Source organism: Loxodonta africana, chromosome 20 (assembly GCF_030014295.1).
Source record: "Loxodonta africana isolate mLoxAfr1 chromosome 20, mLoxAfr1.hap2, whole genome shotgun sequence".
In the NCBI taxonomy this organism is placed as follows: Eukaryota; Metazoa; Chordata; class Mammalia; order Proboscidea; family Elephantidae; genus Loxodonta; species Loxodonta africana.
The window spans coordinates 35,395,309-35,421,507 of record NC_087361.1 but is presented as its reverse complement, the minus strand read 5'-3'; the positions used below and the strand labels follow the sequence as shown (position 1 = coordinate 35,421,507).

At 35.3% G+C, this 26,199-nt stretch overlaps 1 protein-coding gene across 4 annotated transcripts in view; it reads left to right on the top strand.

The window, feature by feature from the left end:
- Positions 1-26,199, top strand: part of ROBO2 (roundabout guidance receptor 2) — a 649,189-nt gene that overhangs the window by 57,688 nt on the left and 565,302 nt on the right. For 3 of the 4 annotated variants that reach the window (XM_064273095.1, XM_064273093.1, XM_023548157.2), the window contains exon 2: positions 7,159-7,485. In XM_064273095.1, the coding sequence (XP_064129165.1) occupies positions 7,159-7,485 (327 nt within the window). Of the gene's footprint in view, positions 1-6,762; positions 7,486-26,199 lie in introns of those variants that run through there. The other variant, XM_064273094.1, reaches the window with a different exon arrangement.

The window sequence follows — 26,199 nt, the reverse complement described above, 5'->3', positions numbered from 1 at the left end:
TCTGCTGCTGGACACCATATTGTATAGCTGGAACCTTCTAGAATAAAGGCTGCCTGTTAAGGTGGACAATAAACCTTTTTTTGTCCTTGTCAATTCCTTTTCACATGCTTGAGCACTTAGTTTTACAACACTGAAAAGCTGTGTTGAAATTTTGTGATGAATAAGTAGCATTTCTAAGTCTCAATTCTGATGTCATTTCCTAGTTTAACTTTATTTTTGTCAGCATGGCACTGCTGTTTCCAGAAGGAATACAATTCGTAAAATTACTTAGGCCAGTGGCAAATTAGAGAAATTCCAGAGAGTGTTTCAATAAGGTTCAAATGGATAAAAAGTCTTTGTGTTTTCCAAACATTGACCTTCTCACCACATCCTCTCACATTATAGTACCTCCAGGAAAAAAGAAAATATTATCTCATAAGCCCTTTTCTATCCCTTCCTCCTTATGACACATAAGGAAAGTACCCTGAATTTAGTCATCATGATGAATTCAAGTGTGGACAAGTGGTAAGGACAGACTTGATTGAGTGAGTGATTAATTCGGTTCATTACAAATTACCTTAGCTCACTAATCTGTGTGGATGGCAATGAAATCTGTTAAGTTCAGTGGAGGAATTTTTGAGTAGAATGTATTTTTACAAAATAAAAAGCAGGAAAAACCTTAATTCTATTGACATCTGTTGCAAAGCTATCAGCCTGGTTTAGTAAAACATGAATGCAAGAATGATCCTCAGAAAAGAGAAACTTTTGTCAATGTCTTTAGAGCTTTGTGTGCTAAATTTTGGAAAGAATATTTGTGATCATTAACAGAAGAAAGAAAATAAGATTCTTAGTGCCTGCCACGGGTCCTGTTGGTCAATGCACATGGTTTCTTTGAGTCTTCAAAACTAACTTGTGAGTTAGACATTAGTGTTTTGGTTTATACTTAGTGAAAGTGAGAAATTATTGTAAGCTTGTTGATAATCCCTCAGATTTTTCAGTCACATTGTCTCTTCCTTATTGTGAGGTGGCATGTGACCTTCACTTCTTGATATGCAGTGCACTGCCTCTCAGACTGGGCCATGGATAACGTTAGGAGGTGGCTCTGGTCTCGTTCAAAATGGAGTAATCGTAGAGAATCTTCCTTGTTTAATTTTACGTGGATTATTTTTTGAAATATTTTATTAAAAGAAAGTACTGCTTGTTATGAACTAGGACACAATGTTACATGCGTTTTGAAGCAAAAGAATGACAGACACTACATAGAAATTTCTTGGAGTGAGTGTGTTTCATACTCTTGTCTCTAATTTTCCTGGAATTGTTCCTCAGCCCTCACTATAAATGAGTGGTTATTGACTAAATAAAACTAAATTTAAATACATTCATATATTATGATTTACACTTTACTCCTACCCTCTAAAATTTGAAGGACTAATAAACTACTAAAGCTTTTTTCTACTAAATATTTTACCAAAAAAAATTACGAGATCATTGTTCAAGAGTCTTTGAGAAGCAGAAATAATCCATTATGTAAATTTGGGTGTTTAAAGTACTGTTCAAAGATGCATCGGCACCCAGCTGACTAACCTGATGTTGCTGTGAAATGCCTACATCTAGGCAGGTATAAGTGCATGACCTTCAGTTGGGAAACATGCTAAAAACCCAGATTATTAGACCCTTCCAGTGGTAATTTCTGATGCTCTTGGTTAACTGTGGAGACCAGGAATCTACAATTTAAAGAAATGTCCTGTGTTATGGTGCTACAGTAGTCTGAGAATTACACTTTGAAAAACAGGGGTGATGTTTTCTAGTTATGACTAATGGCTTTTCTTTGACTTATTTTCTTCAAATGATTTCCATTGCTTCTCATTTTGTAACAGGTAAGGAGAGTTGAATGAAAGGTTTTTAAATTAAATCCTTACTACATGATTGCCCACTTATAATTTGAGATGTGAAAAGATGATGAAACTTGTAATATCAACCACAAACATGGTTAGATTTGTAGATAAAAAGATACCCTAATACATAGCTTAATTTGAGTATGTCGCATTATACTAGCAATATTAATATGACTGTCAAATTTTTTTCTTCTCAAATCTAGAGAGGAGATTTTTGTGGTCCTTTATAGAAGAACCATGAATTAAAAACAGTTCTTAATAGAAGGTGAGAAAAGAAGTACTCTAGAGCAGGTTAGCAAAGTTTTATTGTCAAGGGCCAGATAGTGATGATTTTAAACTTTGTGGGCCACGTAAGGTCTCTGTCTCATAGTTGTCATTGTCTTTTTTTTTTTTTTTAAATGACATCTAAAGAAAGTAAAAATAGACTTAGCTCAGGGCCATGCAAAAAGTGGCTGGCGCAGTGCTTTTCAAACATGGATATGTTTAGGTATGTCTCCAGGATTTCTTAAAATGCTGATTCTGGTTTCATAGGTCTGGGATGGGGCCTGGGATCCTGAACTTCTAACATGATGTCTTGGCTGCTAGTCTGATATCAAAGCTTAGGAGCTTAAGCTTTCTCCAGGTACCTCACATGTGATGAACAGCCCCCTGTACTGTTTGGTTCTGGATTCCCTATGAGTTCTGCTTGGAGTTTTTTGACCAAATAATGGAGTTGCGTTGGTCCAGTAATGTAGAATACCCAGTAGTTTAATAGTCCTTTATAATTTTAAGGCCGCAGAACTCTGGAAATTTGATGAAAGCTATGGGCCTCCACAACTATCTCCTCCCACCTAGACAAAGTATACACGTTTTTACAGGCAATTTCAAAGAATTTATGGACATAGCTGGAGCTTATCCATTGGCTCTATCTCAATGACCCCTGCCATAGCCTTAATTTACGAAAGCTCAGAATTAATTCTCTTCCTATTAGAAGCATCTTAAAATTTAGATTGTAGCTGTATGCTTTATTATACATGCATACATATATATGTGTATTCTATGTATATATTAATATATACATATTGCAACCTTTCGATTTGATGCCTCGGTTAGCTGTTGCCGACCTGACGATTGCATGTTATAACCTAAAATAAAATAACCTAACTGTTGGCAGGAGTGAACACAGATTGTTACAATGTTTTGTTATAGAAGTTTTCAGTTTTCTTTTAGCTGTTGACTTTTTAAAAGAGTTGTATTGAAATATAATTCATATACCACACAATTTACAATTTAAAGTGTATATGTCAGTATTTTTGTTAATATTCACATAATTGTGTAACCACCACCACAATCAATTTTAAAATATTTTCATCACACCTGAAAGAAACATACACTTTCACGGTCATTCCCCATTTTCCTCCAACCCCTTCCACTTCCCACCTGAGCCCTAGGCAACCACTCATCTTCTTATCTCTATACATTTGCCTTTTCTGGACATTTCATAGAAATGGAATCATAAAATTGTCCTTTTGTATCTGGCTTATTTTATTTAGCTTGATGTTCTCAAGGTTCATTCATGTTGTACTATGTATCATACCTCATTCCTTTGTGTGGATACACAATATTCCATTGTGTGGATACACATTTCATTTATCCATGTATCAGTAATAGACATTTGGCTTGTTTCCTTTTTTTTGTCTATTATGAATAATACTGCTATGAACATTCATATGGAAGGTTGTGTGAGGTCATATGTTTTTATTTCTCTTGGGTATATACCTATGAGTGGAATTACTGTATCATCTGGGTAACCCTGGTACTGGCGTGGCACAAACATTAAGCACTTGACTACTAGTCAAAAGGTTGGTGGTTCAAATCCACCCAGAGGCAACTCAGAAGAAAGGCCTGACAATCTGTTTCTGAAAGGTCACAGCCTTGATAATCCTATGGAGCAGTTCTACTCTGCGCATATGGGGTCGCCATGAGTCAGAATCAGCTGGATGGCAACTAGCAGCAACAGCAACATGGTAACTGTACATTTGGCCTTTCGAAGGATTGCCAGAGTATTTTCCAAATTGGCTGCACTATTTTACGTTTCCACCAGCAATATATGAGGGCTCCAGTTTTTCCACATCCTGTGTGTGTGAAGTGGTAGTAGGGCATTTCCCAAATGCAAATGGCTAATGATGCTGAATTCGTCTTTTCATGTGTTCATTATCCAGTTATATAACTTCTTTGGAAAAATATCTGTTCAGATCCTTTGCTCATTTTTTAATTGAGTGATTTGTATTTTTCACTCTTTAGTTGTATAGGTATAAATCTCTTTCAGATATATGACTTGTAAATATTTTCTCAGATTCTGTGGGTTGTCTTTTTACTTTTCTGATGTCCTTTGAAACACAAATGATTTTAATTTTTGTGAAGTGCAGTTTATTTTTTCTTTTGTTGTTTGTGATTTAGGTGTCATATCTAAGAAAGCCAGCATAGGGTTATGAAGATTTATGCTTATGATTTTTACTAAGAATTTTGTACTTTCAGCTCTCACATTTAGGTTGTATGTTTTCTTTTGAACATTGGGAGTAAAGGTTTTAGAAGGATATCCTGATGTGACCACACTTGAATCATTATTTTAATTAATGATCTAGTTTGCATATATTATAGTGATAAAAATCTTCTTAATAGTTGATAGAAGAGTCCTTTTTCAATTGTTATTGGATAGGCTGAATTCTAAAACTTATTACTAAATAGTTTAGATATCTTGCCCCCCTTTTTTTTTTCCTTACAAGCCTACTATTGTAAACTTTATTTAGTAGGTATTAATCAATTATATATCCTATTCAGGCTGTATGAAGGCTCATTGCCAAGTGAGGTAGGGAACTAATTGATATAATAAATAGCACCCAAGTGACATGGACAATTGACTTGTTTACTTCTAGTAACAGAACAACTTTGGCAGTAGGGAGAATATAGATTGCTGCATAAGGGGAATTAGAGAATGACAAAGAGGATATCTAAACAAGCTGATTGTAGCCTGCTGAATCCGTGTTATGTGAAAGAGACATGTAACCCTTGGTGCCTTTTAGGATTAGATTCTATGGTGATATGTCCAGATGTTTACATTTGGGAATATATTACAGATTTGCAAGCTATGATTAACTCTTTGCGTTTAAATACTCTGAGATCTCTTTTGATTATTACTTTTTAAAAGAAGTGTTACTTTCTGTATTCTGTGAATTCAGTATTTGCTTTAGGGATCCATGCTTTCAATATATAATCTCCTCTTTAATGGTGTTGAAATCCTGATGGCATAGTGGTTAAAAGCCGCAGCTGCTAACCGAAATGTCAGCAGTTTGAATCCACCGGGTGCTCCTTGGAAACCTTGTGGGGCAGTTCTACTCTGTTCTTTAGGGTCACTATGAGTCCGAAGTGACTACATGGCAATGAGTTTGGTTTGGTTTTATATTATGGTGTTATTACATTCTGTGATTACCCATCCATATTTAATTAATCTGGGATCTTTTTAGTTTTTTTTTTTTCCCTTTTTTTAAAATTTTGACTTTGTGTACTGTAAATTCTCATTTGCTTTAGGTATCTAATCCTTATATAAGGTCTCTCTTTTTTAATATGATACATTAACAAATGGTAATCAGCAACCATTAAAACATAATTCTCTTCAGAACAGAAAAGATTTATTCACTACCAAATTAAATTCCATTTATTAAATTAATATATGGATTTGAAATTAATATTGAAAGTCAAATGGAATAACATTGAGGGTAAATATTCTGTTTATTGAGCAAAAATGTGCTACTATTAGGTGATTGGGTTGCAAATTAGAAGAGCAAACTTTTCAAAAGCTCGTATCTCGATCGTCATTATGTTGTCAGACATGGTTATCCCTCTCTGCATCTGACTTATATTTGCAGGCGGTAGTTCCCATAAATAATGGCTATTGAGCCTTATAAATTATAAATATTCAAAGCAAAACATTATGTAATATTTCCATCTTCAAAGACCAATGGGCCTTTCTCTTTCTATTTCTTGAACCCTCCACCCCCATGGCACCGTTTTCATTGTAGTCATGAGGAAGTCATCGGTACCCATCGTGCTTCCTTATCACATGGTGGTATGCCAAATTCTGTCAAGCATTTATTATATGCCTTTTGTCTTCCTTCTTCTTTCTATCTACAGCATCATTTCCCAAAGTCAGATTATTTTTACCACTCTTTTTTTTTAGACTACTGGAGTAACATTACCCGCAACTGCCATTTCATCTCCATTGTTATCAATCTTTCACACTGCAGCCCAGAAGTATTTTCTAATACAGAGTTATGTCCCTGGCCCCTCAAAAATGCTTAACCAACCAGAATAGCATTCATATTTCTCAGCATGGTATTCAAAGTCTTTTCTGCTCTGGCTCCAAGATGACCTTTTATCCTTACCTGCCACATCAACTTCCTCCCTCATTAGAAAATGTATCATGTACCTACTCTCACCTCTCTGCTTTTGCTCATGGCATTCCTACAGTCTGAATGTCTTTCTATCTCAGTTAACATATTTTTATTCTCCTCAGCTCAATTGAAATGCCTTCTTTTCAGGGAGAGGCCTCTTATAATCCTTTACCCGGAGTTAACCTGATTTTTTTCCTTCTTTTTGTATAGTGCATTTCTTGGATCTCTTATTTTAATAGTGATTTATACTCGAGTCCCTCAGTCAGTCTCACCTGGGTTCAAATCCTGGCTCCGCTGCTTAATTCATCTACATTCTTGGACAATGGATGTCATTTCCTAAGCGTCTTCCCTCACTTTAAAATTGATACAGTATTTGTACATAGTTTACAGGTTACTTTTGATGCTAAGAGTCTGATATCCCAATGCTTGCACAGTAAATGGTAGCTTTGTGTGTATTCTCCTTACTTGCCTGCTTCCCTCATTCTTCAGTAGATAGTAAGCACTTTGAGGACAGGCAGGTAGTTCTATTCTTCTTTGTACCCATTCCAACATGTCAGTCCCCAAAGAAAATTTCCTGGCCTTTTTTACTTTTACTTGTCATGATTCATGGACCATGTTTAACCTAGCTCATCAGAATGAACATATTAATTTATTGCTGTATGGTCTCATTCCCCAAAGGAGTTAGGATGACTTACAAGATGCTTAAAAAAAACAAGAGCGGAACATAAATAAAATACTAGTAAGTGCGTTTTAAATAATTGAAGAGTGTAATTTCACTGCCATGAACCTAAGTGAGACAAAAACTATGGGTAAGGAAATGCTAAAGCTTATCTTCATTCTCTCATGTGCTGTAGGGTCTCGTCTTCGCCAGGAAGACTTTCCCCCGCGAATTGTGGAGCACCCTTCAGATGTCATAGTCTCTAAGGGAGAGCCCACCACCTTGAACTGCAAGGCAGAGGGCCGGCCAACGCCCACAATTGAGTGGTACAAGGATGGTGAACGGGTGGAGACTGACAAGGACGATCCCCGGTCCCACAGGATGCTTCTGCCCAGCGGATCTTTATTCTTCTTGCGCATTGTGCACGGGCGTAGAAGTAAACCTGACGAAGGAAGCTACGTTTGTGTCGCAAGGAACTACCTTGGTGAAGCAGTGAGTCGAAATGCATCTCTGGAAGTGGCATGTAAGTGAATATAATGAACCTCATAAATGATACACATTTACTTTTTTGAAATTTTTTTAGTAAGCGTTGATTTTGTTCCTCCAGGTGCTTAATACTTACAGACGAGAACAGTCAACACACTCTGTATAATTTTACTTTCCCTCCTCCAAACACATCAAGTCAAAATAATGTCAAGCCAGGGCTGTTGAAATAAGTTTATTTATATTAAATCAATATGTAGGTGATGTTGATGCTGGTCATATTTAAAATTGGAATTATTAATTGGGAATATAATTTAGTATTAAAGTCGGTTATGTTAAAAAGTTTACATGTAACACAGTATCAAATATGAGGCATAAATTCAATATTGTAACTATTAACACGTAAGTAATTGTATGTATTTGTAAATTAAGGCATTAATGCTTTGTGTCAATTTGGATATTGGCTCAATAACTTCATGGATCACTTTGCAAAACAAATTCAAAGATACAATAGATTTTTTTTTCTGGTTTATACGTGGAGATTAAAGGTTGTATTTTATACAGTTCTGTAAGTTTTTTATTTTAAGCTGTCTAATTCGAGGGTAGATTTTATCTAAAATGGATTTTCAGTAAGATGTCAAAAACTGTGCCTGAAAGAAGTTTGTTGCCTTCAACTTTCTGGTCATGCAAGGAGGTCTTCATAGATATAGGGGACTGAGAAATTTTCAGAACTCAGGGTCTTTATAATATAGCCAGACGAGGGTGTTGCTAAATAATAACTCATGGTCTTATGTCTCTATTCAGAGTCTATCCTTGTAATCTCATGCTATGTGGTATAACATTGGATTGCAAAACTTGTGGATATGTGTATCTGAGGTTCTCAACAAAATCACTGTTATTACATATGAAAGCATCTTTTAGTAAACAAAATCCTGCTATGTCTTATTTGGATATCCCAATGAAAGCTTTTGCTTTCCAATATCTAGTCTTCTGATTTATAGTTTTTTACCAGGAGCCTGAAAGCTAGTGATGCTTGAAATGTATCAATCAGTAGAAGACTAGAAGAATGTTAAGACCCAAATTTGTTTTGTCAGGTACCTTGAAAATAAGTTTTAGAACTTTAGCTAGCAATGCTGATCTGTTTCTAATACCAGGTCATTTCATTTATATAAAATGATACTTCAAAAGCACTCAAATTTATTATAGTTTTATGAGAATTGCAATATACACACAAAATTTCAAGAATGTAAGCATTCCTAAATGTTCTATTTTTATTTTGAAGTATTCTAATTCTCATGGACTTCATTTTCTTTATAAAATGGGATGATAAAGCCTGTCATATTTAACATAAAGGTGTCTGGTGGGAAAAAAAATATCAATAGAATCTGGCATTGAAATAGTTCAATCTGTTTAAAAAGTTCCAGAAATAAGACAGGTTAGTGACCTAAATTTAGACAAGTTAATGGGGAATTCAAGATCAGATCTTGAATCTTCTTAGTTCTAAGGAATTATGACATATATGGAAAGCACTCTAAAATAAAAAACTTTACATAAATGAAAATGAATACTTTTAAAATTTATTGTTTTCTTTTACCTCTCAACACCAAATAACTGTTTTTTAAAACTTTAACTAAATTTCCTTTTAAAGTTTTTTTTTTTTTTTCTGAATCGGCCAGTCATTTTACTGTTGTGCAGTCATAAACTTTTTTTTTCTCTGAATCTTTGCTTTATTAGACTTGCTCTCAACACACATGCATGTGGAGCTTTTCTTTACTCTAAAAGGGTTGCTGTCTTCCCTAATTGCATCATTAATAATGAATCAAACTATTTTAGGAAGAAAATTTTAAATTGTCATTTTTTTTCATTTAATATGTCAGTAGCATTTGTTTTTAAATAAATAAATGCGCTTTGAAAAGTACTTGAAATACTTCTGACCTAGAGAGGAAAACAAGATGGCTTTTAAATTGAATTTAGCTAGTGAATAACATTCTTTCTTCTAATGCCATGTCACCAGTTCACACCATTTGAGGAAATGTGTGATCAAATAATATTCATTTATATGCTGCTCCTCTCTTTCTCATTAGCTCATCAGTCTTTTTGCTTTGTGCATTATAAGAAGTAATACAATGCAAATTTGAGGTCAAAACATTGTGATTTTTCAAAACCTATTGGTCACCAAGGTGTATAGTTGTAAAATGACAGAGGAATAGCTACAGATTATATAAATGTTTGGCCTTCAAATTTTAGTACACTCAGCTACTAAAACGCTCAGTCGATGACTCATCCATCCCTTTATCCATTAAAGGAGTGGGGACCCCTACTGAAAGATGACTTGTTGTACAGTAGTGAATAAGACACACTCCAGTCTATTCCCAAAAAGCTTACTATCTAGTTGGGATGACAACCATGCAAATAGATAATTAGTCATAAAAATATAAATATAAATTAATAATAAAGGGTATAATAGAGGCATATAGAGGAAATATAATAGAGGAAAAACCCAAAGGGGAGAATATTTCATTCTTCCCAAGGGTTCTAGAAGGGTATATCATTTGATCATTGACTTGAAGGACATGTAAGAATGCATCAAGTGCAAACCGAAGTGAAAGGTCATCGAGGTAAAGACAGTGGGAGCCTAAATGAACACTGTATTTGGGGACTTGCAGATAGCTTGACGTGGGGTTGCCACAATTAAGTTAGGAAAAATAATATCTAGACTTTTTCCTTTGTTGTTAGATAAAGGAGATTCTTTGAAAGAAAATTAAGATTGAGTTAAAGGGATGATAATTGAAGTCAGAGAAGAGTTAAAGCTATCAAATACTTGAGAAAAGAGATGGTGCTAGATTTTAAACTGCGGAAGGAGCTGTGAAGATTGAAAGGAGGAAATGCTTTGAAACATATTTAGGAATTGTAAACCACATCACTTTATGCTCAGTTTGATATGGGGGATAAGGAAGAGGGTGGCGGGGAATTAGGGAGATTCCCAGATTCATTTTTAGCTGAGTGACTGGAAATACAGCGCTGCCATCCACAGTGATGGGAAATACCCGAGAAGTAACTGTTGAGGGAATAGGGCAATGTTTCAACTTTGTCTGTATTGTTTGTTATACCACTGAGATACTCGGGTAAAGATATCTGACTTTCACTTAAAAAAAGAGCTTCTAGAACTGAGAAGAGAAGTCTTTCCCAGATAGAGTTAGGAACCACGAGAGTAGATAGAAGTTGACATGATTGCCCAAGCAGACTCTGTGCAAGGAGCGGTTAATAAGGGCTGAGGCCATTCCCCCTCTTAGAACACTACTAATATTGAAGAGTGAGTAAAGGAAAGAAGTGCCAGTGCAGGAGGCTCAGAAGAGGTATCAGAGTGATAGGGTTTGGGCAGGGCAGTGATGAGAAAGACAAAGAGAGAGGCAATAGTTTTAAAAGAAGAAAAAATAAGTTGGCAACACAAATGCCACATTGTGGTCAAATAAGAAGTGTCTGTCTGTGGTCTGTCATGATGAGAAAAGATCACAGCAGCTGAAGAATGAGTAGGTGGTGGGCTGGCAAATTATGACTGTTCTTTTAGCAATTCAACTCTGAATGGGAAATGAGGAACTAGAGTTGAGTTTCTCAACTTCCGCACTATAGCCCTTTGGGGCTGGATAATTACTTATTGTGGGGGAGGTTGTACTGTGCATTGTAGGATGGTTAGCAGTATCCCTAGTCTCTGCCCGCTAGATGCCGGTAGAAAACCCCTGTAGCACCCAGTTGGACAACCAAAAGTGTCTCTGGATTTTGCCAAATGTTCCTTGGGGCTAAAATCAGTTGAAAACCACTGATATAGATGTACCCAGGCAGTCAAGGGTGTGTGGACAAGTAGCAAGCAAAGTTGTCACAAATTTGATCGTGGAATTATTTTTGATTGAAAGTATGGAAAAATGTGCATCTCTTTGCTTCACCCTGGTTTCCATTTTTAATTTCAAAAATCTTGGTTTCTATTCTAGTATGAAAATGTTCAATTTTTTTTTTTTTTTTTAATAACAATTTCTCTTAACTGGCTCTGTGGAAGTCAGCCTGCTCTTTAACAAACATATTTGTGTTTTTTTTTTGTTTTAATAAATACAGCTTTATGTAACTGAACAAGATTGGGAGGGAAAAAAATATTCAGGACCAATCATTGTAATGGCGATTTGAATCACTTACCTTATATTTGTCTGACCTTCCTTTTTTTTTTTTTTTCTTGGTTTGGAAAAAAATAGCAATCCAGAATGTTTTTGAAATCACTAGATCTCAGCAAAGGCTTTTAGGCAAAAAGTGATTTTAGACATTTAGAAAACTGTAGGGGCCCACTAGCAGAGCTTGGCACTGAAGGCATAGGTTTCCAACGGGACAACCAGGAGAACGGCAATCACTGGTGTGGATAGAGTTTCAGTGTGTAAGGGGCAGAAGGAGCACCAGGGGTCCTCACACAGATTGTAGCTGCTTGGGATGCTGCCTGCATCAGTGGAAGCCCCTAGAGATAGCTGCTGTAACCCCAGGTGGTAAATATATGACAGCAGCTTGATCTATCGACCAGGGTAAGAGGGGGCTCTGGCCTAAATGAAAATTCATGAAAAATTGATGAAGTCCCCAGATTATTTTTTCCGTTTCCTTTTCTCAGCACTATCCCAGTGCAGAGAGGGGAGATTAAATGAGGTGTTGAATGCTTTAGTGGCAAGAAGGTTGTAGTTCAAAGGTCAAGGGTCATATAGAAACCGATCCTTTTTTTTTTTTTTTGCCTTCTAAAGCAAAACACAAGAACTTTTAAGATTAGCAGGGATTTACCTTTCCTTTGATTAAAAAAATAATAAAATAAAATGGCTAAATGTTTAAGAGTTAGCTTTTGATGCAGCTACAGAACAGATCTGATTCATAATTCAATTGGGGAACTAGAAATAGATTGAATTCCATGACTGCAGGGTGATTTCTTTCTTTCTTTCTTTTTTTTTTTTTTGTCTCCATGTTTCAAGACTCATGCTGCAAGAAAGTCATTCAGAGAAGGAAAAGGCCTTGCATTATTTATAGGTCACAGATTGCTAGAATAGCAAAGCTGTAGAACACTCTACAAACATAATGATCCTGTTTGCTTTAAATCCCAAACTAAATTGATGTTTTATCTGTACAAGGAAGAGAGGTTACAGAAGTAGACTGACTCGAGTAAGCGAGGTCACAGGTGGCATTAAAAATGAACACAAGATAAATTGTTTTCTTGATATTTCCAAGTTAAATATATGTGTAATATTTTTACTTATTCATTTTGGCTGTAGGTGAATCTCATCTAACTAAAACACTTTTTTTTTTTTTTTTTTTTTAAAGGCACAAGATAAAGTCAATTGCAAAAAGCCTAAGCCATGGGCAACTTGCTTTGGTTAAAAAAAAAAAAATTATCAAGTTATAGTTCACATACTATACCATTCACCATCTAAAGTATACAATTCAGTGTTTTTTAGTATATTCACAATGTTGTGCGACCATCACCGCTTTGGGATTTTAAAGTATTTTTGTCCTTCCTAAAGGAAATCCTGTATCCACTAGCAGTTAAGCCCCTCCCCCAACCCTAAGCAACCGTTAACCTACTTTCTGCCTCTGTAAGTTTGTCTATTCTGGACACTTGACATAAACAGAATCATACAATGTGTGGACTTTCGTGACTAGATTCCATTCACTTAGCGTAGTGTTTTCAGTGATTGCCCTTGTTGTAGCACGTGTGAGTACTTCATTCTTTTTTCATTGCTGAGTAGTATTCCATTGTATAGTTATGCTACATTTTATTTATCCATTCATCAGTTGGTGGACATTTGGGCTATTTCCACTTTCTGGCTATCCAGAATAATGCGGCTGTGAACATTGACGTACAAGTTTTAGGTGGACATATGTTTTCATTTCTCTTGCGTATACACCTAGGAATGATAGTTCTGGATCAATAGTCACTCTATGTTTAACTTTTTGAGGAACAGTAGATAAAACTATATTTATCAGTGCCATTGAATTAACTGTAGCCAGTCCTCTCTGTTCAAAGCATAGTCACTCATCATTGCTAGCATTTGATAAGTGTTACTGAATTTCTGTAATGTTAGGCTTCCTGTGTCATGTCTCCATATATTAAAATGAAAGTCAGCTAATTAAGAAAAATAAAAATTAACTGTGGGAAAATTGAATGGCCACAAAGTTTCTTTCCTTCTTTCTTTTTTTCCCTTGGGCCCATCATTTAATTCAAATAAGTGTCCTGATTTTTCCCCTTAAGGGGTTTCTATAAGACCCCATTGACTTTGGCCTCAATTAAGTTGGATAATCTTGCTACTTGAGACTTCATTTCATTTTTAGTCATAGTTGCATTTGTCCTGAAAGTAGGCAATTTGATGGCTTCTTGGAAACTGGTTGGAAGAATAACTGATACTGCCTCTCTCATTTCCAGGTTACTTTTCTGTCCAAATTTCTGGAAGTCTTTTCTTTTACTTGTAAGATTTAGCATAAGAAAATAATGAGTGATTATAATAGAAGTTGATTAAGTAAGTAAGAGTGTGAGAATGGAGAACTGCTATCCTTCCTCTATCCAAACCAAAACGAAATCAGTTACCTTTCAGTCAGTTCTGACTCATTGGTGACCCTATGTGTGTCAGGGTAGAACTGTTGATGGACTTGAACATCTAACCTTTCATTTAGCAGCCAGGCACGTTAACTCTTTCACCACCAAGGGAGCTTCATTTCTCCAGGTCTTTCTTAGACAAATAAACATATAAACAAACTGGGCCTCTTAAATGTGCAAGAGTTAGGCTGGAATTGATACCTAGAGATTTTGACCAAAAAAAGAACAGGGGTGCACCTAGTGTTTTCATGATTTCTTCTAGTTTTATTTCTACAAATTTTAGGAACAGTTAAGAGGATTTTTTTTTTTTTTTGGAAGGGGAGAGTAAACAGACAACTGAAAAATATAGCGAAGGTACTTAGACCATAAATCTCACAACATAAATAGCACTTAACAGGAGTGAGAGATTGTGTTAAGCAGAAAGTAAATGGATGAGAAGCAAACGTTGTTTGCACTCGGCGGATTTTGTGTGGTACTCTCCTCCATCCACAATGCCAGTCCAAGGCTGTTTTAAAAGAAATCTGTAAAGTCAATTGTAAGTGTTATAAACCATGAATGGATAAGCACCAAAGAGTCCATCTGAAACATCTTTAACTAGAAACAAGAAACAAAGTAGCAGGCACAGTGACATTAGGGAACAGACAGTCTCATAAGGTATGTGTATGTGGGTGCATGTGTGTGTACAGCAGGTTTACCGTGTTATTTGGACTTCATTGTGTACATACCTTTTAATTTTGCAGTACTACATAAAATGCTTTCAACTGTCAAATAAAGGTCTTTCTTTCCTTTGATCTTCACATTGAAGGTGTAAAATTGCTATGCCTGCCGAACATATTTGAATTTATGATCTATTTAAATATGTATATATTTTTTCGTATCAGGTTTCTGTTGATTGAATTGACTGTATCCAGTCTGCTATTCAGTACACATCTCAAGTTCCCGTTAACTCACAATTAACCTGAATTAACATATGTAGAGAAAGCACATAAGTGAAGTGAAATTTTGATGTCCTCTACTTTTCAAAAGATTATTTCCATAAACTGTATCACCCGAGCTCCACAATCACGTCAGCCCTAACAGAGGAATAACAGGGAAGATACTCACAATGATACTCAAGTGGAACAAGACAAACATGTTGATATCTGCTCTGGTTTTCAACCCAGAAGCGTTTTTAGATAAAGCAAAGGGTTTTGGAAGTTTGTGCACCTATAAACTTTAAATTTATTAGATATGAATTGGTGTGAAAATGCAAGCTGGTTTTACTGCTGTTTTGTCTTGGTTGACACTGCAGCTGGGAAATGTATTTCTGGGCTGCCAGTTACTCGCTTTTCTGCTAAGATTCCTGTTTTAGCAGAATGACAAGTCTCCAATTTTCTCTCTTTAGATTGAATTTGTTTCTGATAATCATAATATGCACCTTTCAATTCTGAAGTCCCGCAAGATTTCTGTAATTATATGAGGGAGGTTGCACTTCTTTCGAGCAGGAGTCTGTGTACATGGGTAAGCTGTTTATCAGAGTGTAGAAATAAAGGCAGTTGCATGAAATTTTGTTGTAATGTTGCAAAATTGTTTTTCTGTGCAGAACTTTGTAATAGTCTATGATGAAACTGTGAAAGGATGAGGCTTAAGCATCGTATTGACCTATTCTCTGTGGTCTATACCATGGGGACTGGTTTTTTTCTCTTAGGAGATTTTCAAAAGCAAAAGAAATATTTTCAGTCACCTATTTCTTAAGTTAGGACGTGTTCATACATTTTTGTCAGTAGAGTACCAGCAATACTCTATGAGCAATGCTAGGCCTTCCCTTGTTTCAGTTTTTGTAAACCCTCTGAGATTCCCACTCCCCTAGGGCTGCTCAGACATCAATACTTTAGTCCCTCTGTCTCTGGTGGGGAGTCAAGCAAGGGTAGTAAGAGAGGCAGGTGCTTCGATGACGTGACAGATATACAGGCCCAAACTCTGGCAAATCTCACCAGGTGTTTTTTTTTTTTTTTGCTTTTGTTTTTTATTTGCTTTCTTCTTTTTCTTTCTTTTTTTCCAGGAAATCTTCCACCCAGGGTATTTCCTGGTCATTTATTCACTGGTTAGTCTCAACTGGCCCTCAAAAGAACAGCACGCAGGATGCCAGGCTGGGTTACAGGCAAAAAGTCTCTGGTTGCCTGTTGTTATAGGCCCATGGCCAGCATCACAAGGAGAGCATGGGATTTGAGCTTAAATTAAATCCAGAAAAAGAAGGGACTGTCCTTTATCACCTACACTTTTGTCAAAGAACCAGGCCATTTTCCCAGTTAGAAAAGTAGAACGGAGGGACCCTTCTTTGTGTTTATAAAGGTAATAATTTTTTTTTTAATGTGATAATCTGACCCCTTCTTGCTTTCCCCACTTATTCACATTGAATGAGCTCACATTTGATGTTTTTTTTCTTAAACTCATTTAAAGGTTTTTATTGGGTTTCCACATTGTTAGAAGTAGAACTGCCCCATAGAGTTTCCAAGGAGCGCCTGGCAGATTCGAACTGCCGACCTCTTGGTTAGCAGCTGTAGCACTTAACCAGTACGCCACCAGGGTTTCCCTGGTTTAATCTAGGACCTACTATTTGCCAGCAGTGTAACTTTGAGCAAGTTAGTTAATACCTATGAGGTTTAATCTCTTTATATATAAAATGAGGAACCCTGGTGGCACAGTGGATAAAGCACTCAACTGTTAACCAAAGGCAGCAGTTCGAATCCACCAGGTGCTCCACAGGAGAAAGATGTGGCAGTCTGCTTCTATATAGTGACCATGAGTTGGAATAGACTTGATGGCAATGGGTATGTGTGTGTGTGTGTGTGTGTGTGTGTGTGTGTGTATGTATATAATGACACTGCTGGACTAGATGGAGTCTAAGGTTCCTTTGGTGCTAAAATCCTTTGATTCTTAGAGTATTAAAGGAAAGAAAAAATAGAAAGAGAAATAATTTTTATTTTTTTTATTTAGTTATGTATTGACATTTGAGAGCTCATTAGTTGATTCAAGTAATTTGATTTTCTCTGTAAGTTCCTAGTTGTCAAATATTAGTATCAGAAAAATCCATCACTTTCAATTCTTATTGACATGTTTGCAGGCCAGAGCAGCTTGGAGATTAAGAATTCAATTTATAAGATGAATCATCTATCATTTCCTATCTAAAGATAACTTGACTAAGTTTTATAGAAAAAATGATATGGTAATAGCGATGATACCTTTATAATGCTTTCTAGACTTCTTTGAGAGTTATCAATGTATGCATATGCATTATCTCATTGCTATATGTATTTGTAGACATCTGATAATTTGTATAGTTTCCATTTAAGCTCAGTACATACAGTGTTATTAAAATTGCTCCAATTGACTTTCAAATGGCTGTATTTATTTCTTTAGATTAAAAAATTAATCAAAGGAGGAAGGATAGCCTTTTTTTAACAAATGATGCTGAAGCAATTAGATATCCATAGGCAAAAAATGAACCTTGACTTAAACTTCATACATTATACCAAAATTCATTAAAAATAAATCCAATTAGAAAATAGGCACAAGACATGAAGAGACATTTCACCAAAAGGGATATATTGATGGCAAATAAGAACATGAAAGGATGTTCAACATCGCTTGCCATAAAAAACCGTGAATTAAGAGCATGATGAGATATCACTACACATCTATTAAAACAGCTAAAAAAAAAAAAAAAAAAAAGCAATACAAAATACTGGTAAGGGTGCAGAGAAACTGGATCTCTCAAACTGCTGGTGAGAATGCAAAATGGCACTGTTATGTTTACTTACATCATGTATTTGCACTCCTGGGCACATATCCCTGAGAATTGAAAACTTATGTGTGCATAAAGACCTGTACGCATTTATCACTAGCAACTTTATTTGTAATAGCTGAAAAATGAAAACAACTAAAATGTCCCTCAATGGATGAATAGCTAAACTGTGATGCATCTGTACCATGTAATAGTACTCAGTAGTAACAAAGAATGGCTTATTGATACATGGAATAGTTGGGATGGCTCTTCTCAAGTGCATTATGCAGAGTGAAAAAAGCCATTTTAGAAGGTCACATGCTGGATGATTCCATTTATGAAACATTTTTCAAATGATGAAATTATAGAGATGGAACACAGATTAGTGGTTGCCAGGGGTTAGGGATGGTGTGGAGAGGGCTGGGAATGACAATTAGATGTAGCAAGAGAAGGATCTTTGTGGTGGTGGAATACTTTTGTATCTTGGTTGCAGTTGTAGTTATAGGAATCTATACAAGTGATAAAAAGACATAGAGCTATACACATGGTATCGGTGTCACATTCCTGGTTTTGATACTGTACTACAATTACACAATATGTAACCTCCTGGTTTTGATACTGTACTACAATTACACAATATGTAACCATTGGGAAAACTTGGTAGAGTGCCTGAATGCTCTCTGTACTATCTTTGTAACTTCCTGGGAATCTAATTGTTTCAATACTGAAAGTTAAAAAAGGAAAATTAGCTGTCAAACTGTCTTAAGTACCTTAAATATATAAATAAAAGAGCTTATTTTTAGAAATGGGAGAATTTCTATTATAATTTGAATATTGAAATATTTTATTTAAACATTAATGAATTTCTATTTTTATTCAGTGTTCATGATCTGTTTAAAATTCACTTATTCAGATTCACAAATACAGTGTTAGAAATTCACAAATTTCTACTGGGGGTGTAGCATGCAAGTTCTGTGGATTTACTGTTGGATTTTTAAATGTTTACTCGTCATTGTTTTCAGAGTTTAATAATAGATTTTTTAAGGGTTGAAGGAGAATGTAGAGCTTAAGTTAGGATGGGAGTAAAGCAAGTGTGCACAATACATGATTTATTGAATAGAGTGAATTACATAGCTGCCAGACAGCCTCTTACTCTAAACTGCATTAATAGTTCAGATTTGGAAATGTAATCAACTTTTTTTTTTTTTTTGCTGCTGAAACTATGCATGAAATAATGTTAACAGTTCTGAGTATCAGTTTAAATTCATCATTGAAACTGGAATGCCTCTAGAGGAAAAGGTCAATTTAAAACTGTGTCACAAGTAGGAAAAGCTGACAGGATTATTGCTAGGAGCAATGAGGACAATGAGGTTTGGTAGTTCTTGCCAAGTACATCAAAAACCATCATGCCAAAAAGAGAATAGGTTTGTTCCATGTGACCTTAACCCATAAAAAATCTCGTTGCCCTTGGGTTGATTTCAACTCATAGCAACCCTGTAAGACAGAGTAGAACTGCTCCATAGGGTTTCCAAGGAGCAGGTGGTAGATTTGAACGGCCAACCTTTTGGTTAGCGGCCAAGCTCTTAACCACTGTGCTACCAGGGCTCACCTTAGAGGAAAGGAAAGGATCAGTGAAAGTTTCAGATTTTGCCTTAGCTTATCAGATAGTGATTATGATGTATATATATATATGTATTTTTGGCCAGTCAAAGACAATATGATGTTGTGGTTAGAAAAGAACCTAAAGAGTTATATTCATCTACAGGCTTTGGTATAGCTTTGCCTTATGCCTCCCCTCAAAGGAAAAATCAGTCTCCATAATAATGAAACAAGGTAACAAGACTTAGTGCTGGTGCCCTATTCAGTTGCAAAATACTTTCATCACTTTCCTATTCACAGGAATAGCATAAAGTAGAAACAGTTACCTTAAATTTAGTATTAGCATGCTTCATGAGAAGACCTTGGAAAAATCCAATTTGTACATACGTCTTATACATCTTATTTTGAAATCCTTTGAGATTATAAGCAATTAAATTAATTGCATTTTGTACGCCAACCCCTCATTTATAACATATAATTCTCCAGGACCTGCATGTCCAGATTCAAGAGCAGCTTGATAGAAAGGCTGATTTATTTTTGTTGTTTTTTTCCTGGATCTGCTTTAAATATTCTTAAAAGAGGGAGGAAATGCTGTGTTTATTACTCATATAGGATTTTTTTTTTTAAAGCAAGTTCTTTCAATGCCTGTTGTTAAACAGAACTACCTATAAAGGGGTCAACGTGCAAAATCCTTCCTAAGTACTTACTTGGTTCTTTAGGATTGATAGATAAACTGATAAGAGTCTAATCTTCAAATGTGTACATCCTTAATAGGGATGTTAGAATCTCGATTTACTTGGTGTTTTCCTTTTCTGTCACATCATAAGGACAAGCTTTACTAATGAAGTACTGAGAGGTAAAAAAACAAAAAGAAAAGAAAACAAAAAAAACCCATTGCTGTTGAGTCAATTCTGACGCATAATAACCCATTTTATGCCAGATCTCTCTTTATATCAGATGACATGCAAATGAACTGTTCTATTTCTGTGGAGAAAGAGAGACAAGGAATGGTCTAGTTAATCATACTTGAGGGCTGCCATAGATGTCTTCTGGGAAATATTATCATTATTCATTCTTATTTAAGGGTCCTTACCCTCTGCGTAAGAAAATCTCCCATTCATTCCATTTGGGCTCGATGTTAATTACAGGGGGATTAATGGAAGCTTTCTCATAAGAAATGAAAGTAGGATTAAATCAGAAAGAAAAAAAAAAAAAAAAAGCACCCTTTCGTCAGGTGGATAGGGTCATCATAAAATCGTTCCATGTAGGAGCTGGTAGGTTACACATATTTTGGAGATCATCAGTCCCCTTGTTGTCGTCCATGTGCAGAAACTGAGTCCCAGAGACTGAAAGGACTTAACCAAAGCCACCAGCTAATGTGGGCAGAGTTGAGGTGACAAATTAGGGAGCCAATTTCATCAGGCAGCATTATAGGGAAAATACAATTCTGTGGGATTTAAGAGACCGGCTTCTGGCCCTTTTCTACTATTAACTAGTTCGGTGATTTTTAGCAAACATTTCATCCGCTTTGGGTCTGTTTCCTTGAGGGGAATGGATTAGGTCATTTGTTCTCTAGAGGAACGGACATTGAATTCAGCTAATATGCAGGGTCATTTGCAGATTACTGGACTAAGTTCATTGGAAAAAATGTCATCCACATTTCACTTCCAGAACTTGATAGGCGTCAACCTTAAATAAAATAAATTTTACATCAGTCTGTTTAACTGGCCTTTTCTCCGGTCTGTGAAAAGACTTTTTCCTTGTACTGGATAATATCTTTCATGTGTATGTGTGTGTGTGTGTGTTAGCATTTCTTCATGCAAGTTCTAGCTGACAACAAGTAATTGATAATATTGCTGGTAAAATGAGGCTTTTCTTTAATCTTACATGTCTTCGGAGAAATTAACTGATCATGTTTCCATGTATACACAGTCCTTCTTCACCTTGTAACCATGTAATTAAGTCATTTTTCTTCTTCAATCAGGTATTAGCTCTCAGGTGGATTTTTTTTTTTTTAAATTATGCATATCCTGGACCAGTATTTCTGTTCTCTTGGCATTTAAAGTATGTGTATATATTATAGTATGTAAATTGAATCCTGTTTTGTTTCTCCAAAATAGAAAAGAAATATACCAAGCAAAGAAATTAATTTTTCACATATGTATCTGGCTTCCATTTGGTGCAATGTTTTATTTGGTAAAATTCATTTTTTCTATTTCCTAAAATTTTTTAACTAAATTTTATAGTCATACATTAAAAAAAAAAAAAATTGCCGTTGAGTTAATTCCAACTCGTAGTGACCTTATAGGACAGAGTAGACCTGCCCCATAGGGTTTCCAGGGAACAGCTGGTGGATTCAAACTGCTGACCTTTTGGTTAGCAGCTGAATTCTTGCCATAATGCCACCAGGGTTTCCAATTATACATACGAGCAGGCCTAAGTTAGACCAGTATTACATTTCTTCTGTCTTTTGGGACCATGTTATCTAAACTGTAAAGACTTTTCCACTGTGCGTGTGTTTGTTTTGTTTTACTATATATATATATATTTTTTTTTTTTTCTGGTTACATTTAATATATTCCTGTTTTGGAAATACTGAAAACTACAGAAAACAAGAAATATTACTACCAGAAATAAATAATCATTGTCTCTACTGTGTTTTTATTTCGATGTTTATTTGTTAGCAGTATGATTTTAATAATGGATAATCTGTGAAATGGATTCAATTTTGTTCCATAGGTAAAAATACTACAAATATAGCTAAGTACTGTATAATTTGGTCAAATTGGATAAGCTCTAACATAATTTAAATTTTTATTTCTTCAGGGAACATTTGGGAATCGCAGTTAATGGCTTGCACATGTACTCAGAAAGCAGAAATAATCTAAATAGTAAATGTGATTAATAAGTCCTTAAAAAATCCTAACATTGTGGTGGTTTCTCAGAAATTTTTATGTAATGGTCTTAGTGCCAAATATGTTTTAACATTCTCTAAAATCAGTTAAAACAATTTTTCTGAAACAAAAAAAGCTGCCTTTCAGCTTTCTAGTTGTGATATCTTTAGAAACACTGGCCCTTCCCCCATGTTTATAACCCAACTAACAAATACATTATGCCTCAAATTCTACATGGTAAAAATCAGCTGAGTAATTGTTAACTCATACACTAAATAGAATTTTATGGCCTGTAAGCATGTTTAACTCTTTCTTCGGGGAGTTTAGAGGTGGTTTATTCTTTATTTCTTAGAAACTGTTTATTTTAATGAACAGACATATTTGTACTGGGAAACCAAATTTAGAATTAAGTTTGATTTGTATGTGTGATGTCAGTTCTGGGAAGAAAAAAAAAAATCCAACTATTCTTCCTTTACCTATACCAGACTCCTCCCTTGGAGTGACCTTTGGAGTGAATGGTGTCTTGAGTGATGTAGTTAATGAGATCTTGTGACATCATGACCCTGACCCCCTCATGGCCCTGGCTCCTCTCATCCATCTTCTTAACCCTACAGGCTGTGCGTCAGTGTGTAGAATCAGGATTAAGCAAGTGTGAATAAACAAGTTCAAGAGTTTTCTGTCATGGCTGCCGACACACGGAAGTGGCAAAGTAAGACGTAGAGAACTTAATACAGAGAATGCTCTTTGCGCACTTCCATGAGTCCTTTGGAGAAACCAGTACCGTGTTTGTGGTCAGCACAGTGCATCTAACCTCAGTTTGGTCCATTCCTGGACAGTAATGTCGGTTGGCGTTTATAATCACACAGCTGTTGGCACATTCGATGCAAGGATGACTGATCTATGACTTACACAACATCATGCATTACTAAAGTTTTTATCTCATTAACTATGATTAATGTTTGTATGGCATGGCTTACCATGTAACTGTTCATGCTGAGCAGTCTTGAATCTCCTAGCTAACTTGAACAATGAAAGGTATTTCTCTTCCCAGAAGAGAACTTCATCTTAAAGACTTATTTAGAAATCACCATCTCCCCATGGCCTAATAATTGTATAATGCAGCTCTTCCAGTAGTTCTTTCCCAGTCTTTGAGCATCAGTCATTGTGTTTTCTTTCATTGAACTTGAAAATATCTTTATATATAACTGCAGTGTAATTTAAACAGATGAACAGTTTGGCTCATGTATTAAAAAATAGAAGGAATACAATAGAATTTTAAGAAAGCTTTTGTCTGTAATTTCTTAGCCTAAAAGTTGCTTTCCTAATATGACTTACACTTCAGTTTATTTTTTCAAAGTGAAATGGAAAGACATAGAGGTATGGGGTGCAGTTACTTTCTTGCTTTTAGCGGTGGTTCTTGTATTATCTATTCTGCATTTGACAAATTCTTCCCCTTAGCCCAAGGCACCATTTGATAAGTTGACCAGTCAGTGATTAAACATATTTATTTAGTTGAGTGGGTCAGAGCTATTGCGACAGATAGAAAATTACTGATGGATTATCAATTTCAGCACCTCTGACATCTGGCCTCAATGTAGTCCATCATCTGGGAACTCATAACATATTTTCTTGGATAATAACATGCTCAGCTACCTGTGTGATCACGGAGCTGGATATTGGAAATATTTTGTTCAGGATTAGTAAGACAGAAGTTGCAAAAATTTGAGGAGTTCTGCACCTATTCCTGAAAATTCAAAAGCAACCAATGCTTTATTCTGTTAAGACTGGAATAAGAACTGACTTTAAGTGTGCTTTGTGGAGTTTTGGTGATGTTTATATAATTTCTTTAACAGCTTCATTTTGGAATTGATGGAATAATTTATTTGGAAATACTTGGAAAGTGACATTACATGTAGAAAAGATTAAAATACTATATTTTAAATTTTTTAGTGAATTTAAATAGCAGTCCTAAATTTTTGGTTTACTGAGGTGATGGAATTAGTAGTTATTTGAACCCTAGTTCAAATAACTACTATTTGAATTCTTTTAGATTGTAAAGAAGATTTCAAATACGATTTGTGAAAAAAAATTTTGCTGTTTATTGTTACTGTCGAGTGGCTCTTTGAGCCTAAAAGAATTCTAATAATAAGGAATTAGAGGCTTGTGGTTAGTGCAAATCTAACCCGGAAAAATATACTGTAAATTCGACTGAAATTTATTCCAAGACAATTTACCTCATATACATATTTCAAAATTTCACATAAAATTTAAGAATGATCTTGCGATTTGTTTTTCAAACCGGTATGATTCAGGTTAGCAGTTTGTTTTAAGGTTTGTTCATATCTTTTAAAAACTGACCACTTTCATTGAGAAATTAATAGATTGTGACAGATAATAAGCCTTTAACTTTCATGTTGGCTTTATTCTCATTTGTAATTCTTTCATGTGATTATGCCTGTATCTTTACAGTCCATGTGCCAAGTGCCCTATTTTATGAGGAGCCTACATTTAATATTTATGTGTGCTGTCATAAAAATATTTGTGAAGCTGAAAATGATTGTTAATCTTCAAAGTGCTTATTTTCACATGTTCTCTTCTCTAAACTCGTAGGAAATAAGAAATGTCACCATTTTTACAAAGTAAAAATTGTAACTCTTCAATCTTACGGTTTACGTTTATTAACTAATTTTCATCAGAGGTACTTGTCATAAAAATAACAGACCCTTTGCAAGGTCCAGCTTTTTACAATGTGATAAAACTTGGCATTATTACAGATCACCTTAGGTCATTATTCATTGCAAAAGAGCCTCTAATTTGTCTTAAAATTAAGTTAGGTTTCTTCTATGATTCCCTGGAAACCTTCAGTAGTTGACTAAAGAATTTAATCAACCCATCTCTCCTTAGGCATCTCTCTGAGTTGACTTGGACAATTCTTGGAAGAATTCTATTTGCAGGATCCTCTGTGGGATCTAGTAGTCTGAGTTGGATGAACTGTCATGGATATTCAGAAAGGATACACGCTTCAAAACTGAGTTAAGATTAGGATTCCTGAGTTTGATCTGGAGAGTTCTTTTATGCATGCGTAGGGAAGTTACCATAATATTTTCCTTAAAAACCAAACTCTTTGAATATCAGAACATTAAAACATAACCTCTAAATTTAACATTACATATTCTATCATTTACCTTAAGTCCTTAAATACGGTGCCCATCACTTAATGTTTTTTTTCCAGACACATTACAGCATGCTTTTAAAATTGAGCATACCTACAATGTGTGCCATATTTTGATCGATTGTTAAATGCCTAACTTTTCCTTCCACTTTTATTCTACAACACCCACTTCTCATTGAAATAATACATATTTTTTTATTTGCAGTTACTGGCACAAAAGCTGTGTATAAGTTGCCAGGAGCAGATCAACAGATATTTCCATAAAAAAAAAACAAGAACACAACAACAGAAAAATGACACACCTTACTTTGGAATAAGGCTACATGGATAAATCCATTAGTGTAAACTTGTGCTTCCATCAGAATGAATCAGCTTAGGTGAATATACTGATTAATATGAGTTGATGTGTGTCAAAGTTTCTTTGGATTAAGGAGTACTAGTATGTTAGGTTGTCAAGTGCTGTCACATAGAAAGGGACATTATCGTCTGTTACCTCACCAATGAAGCTGAGAAATTAAGCAAAGTAATGCCTGTGAAAGTGCCTTGTAAACAGTAAAGAGCTCTAACTGCGAAGTATATTATTTTAATACTGCCTGAGTTTGTAGGGACAGAGATAGAAAGGGAGAGAGAATACACAGCAATCCATTCTTAGAGGCTTCAGTGTGGACAGTCCAAGAATTATGGTTTTACAGAATTCATATTGACATGTAACGATTTTT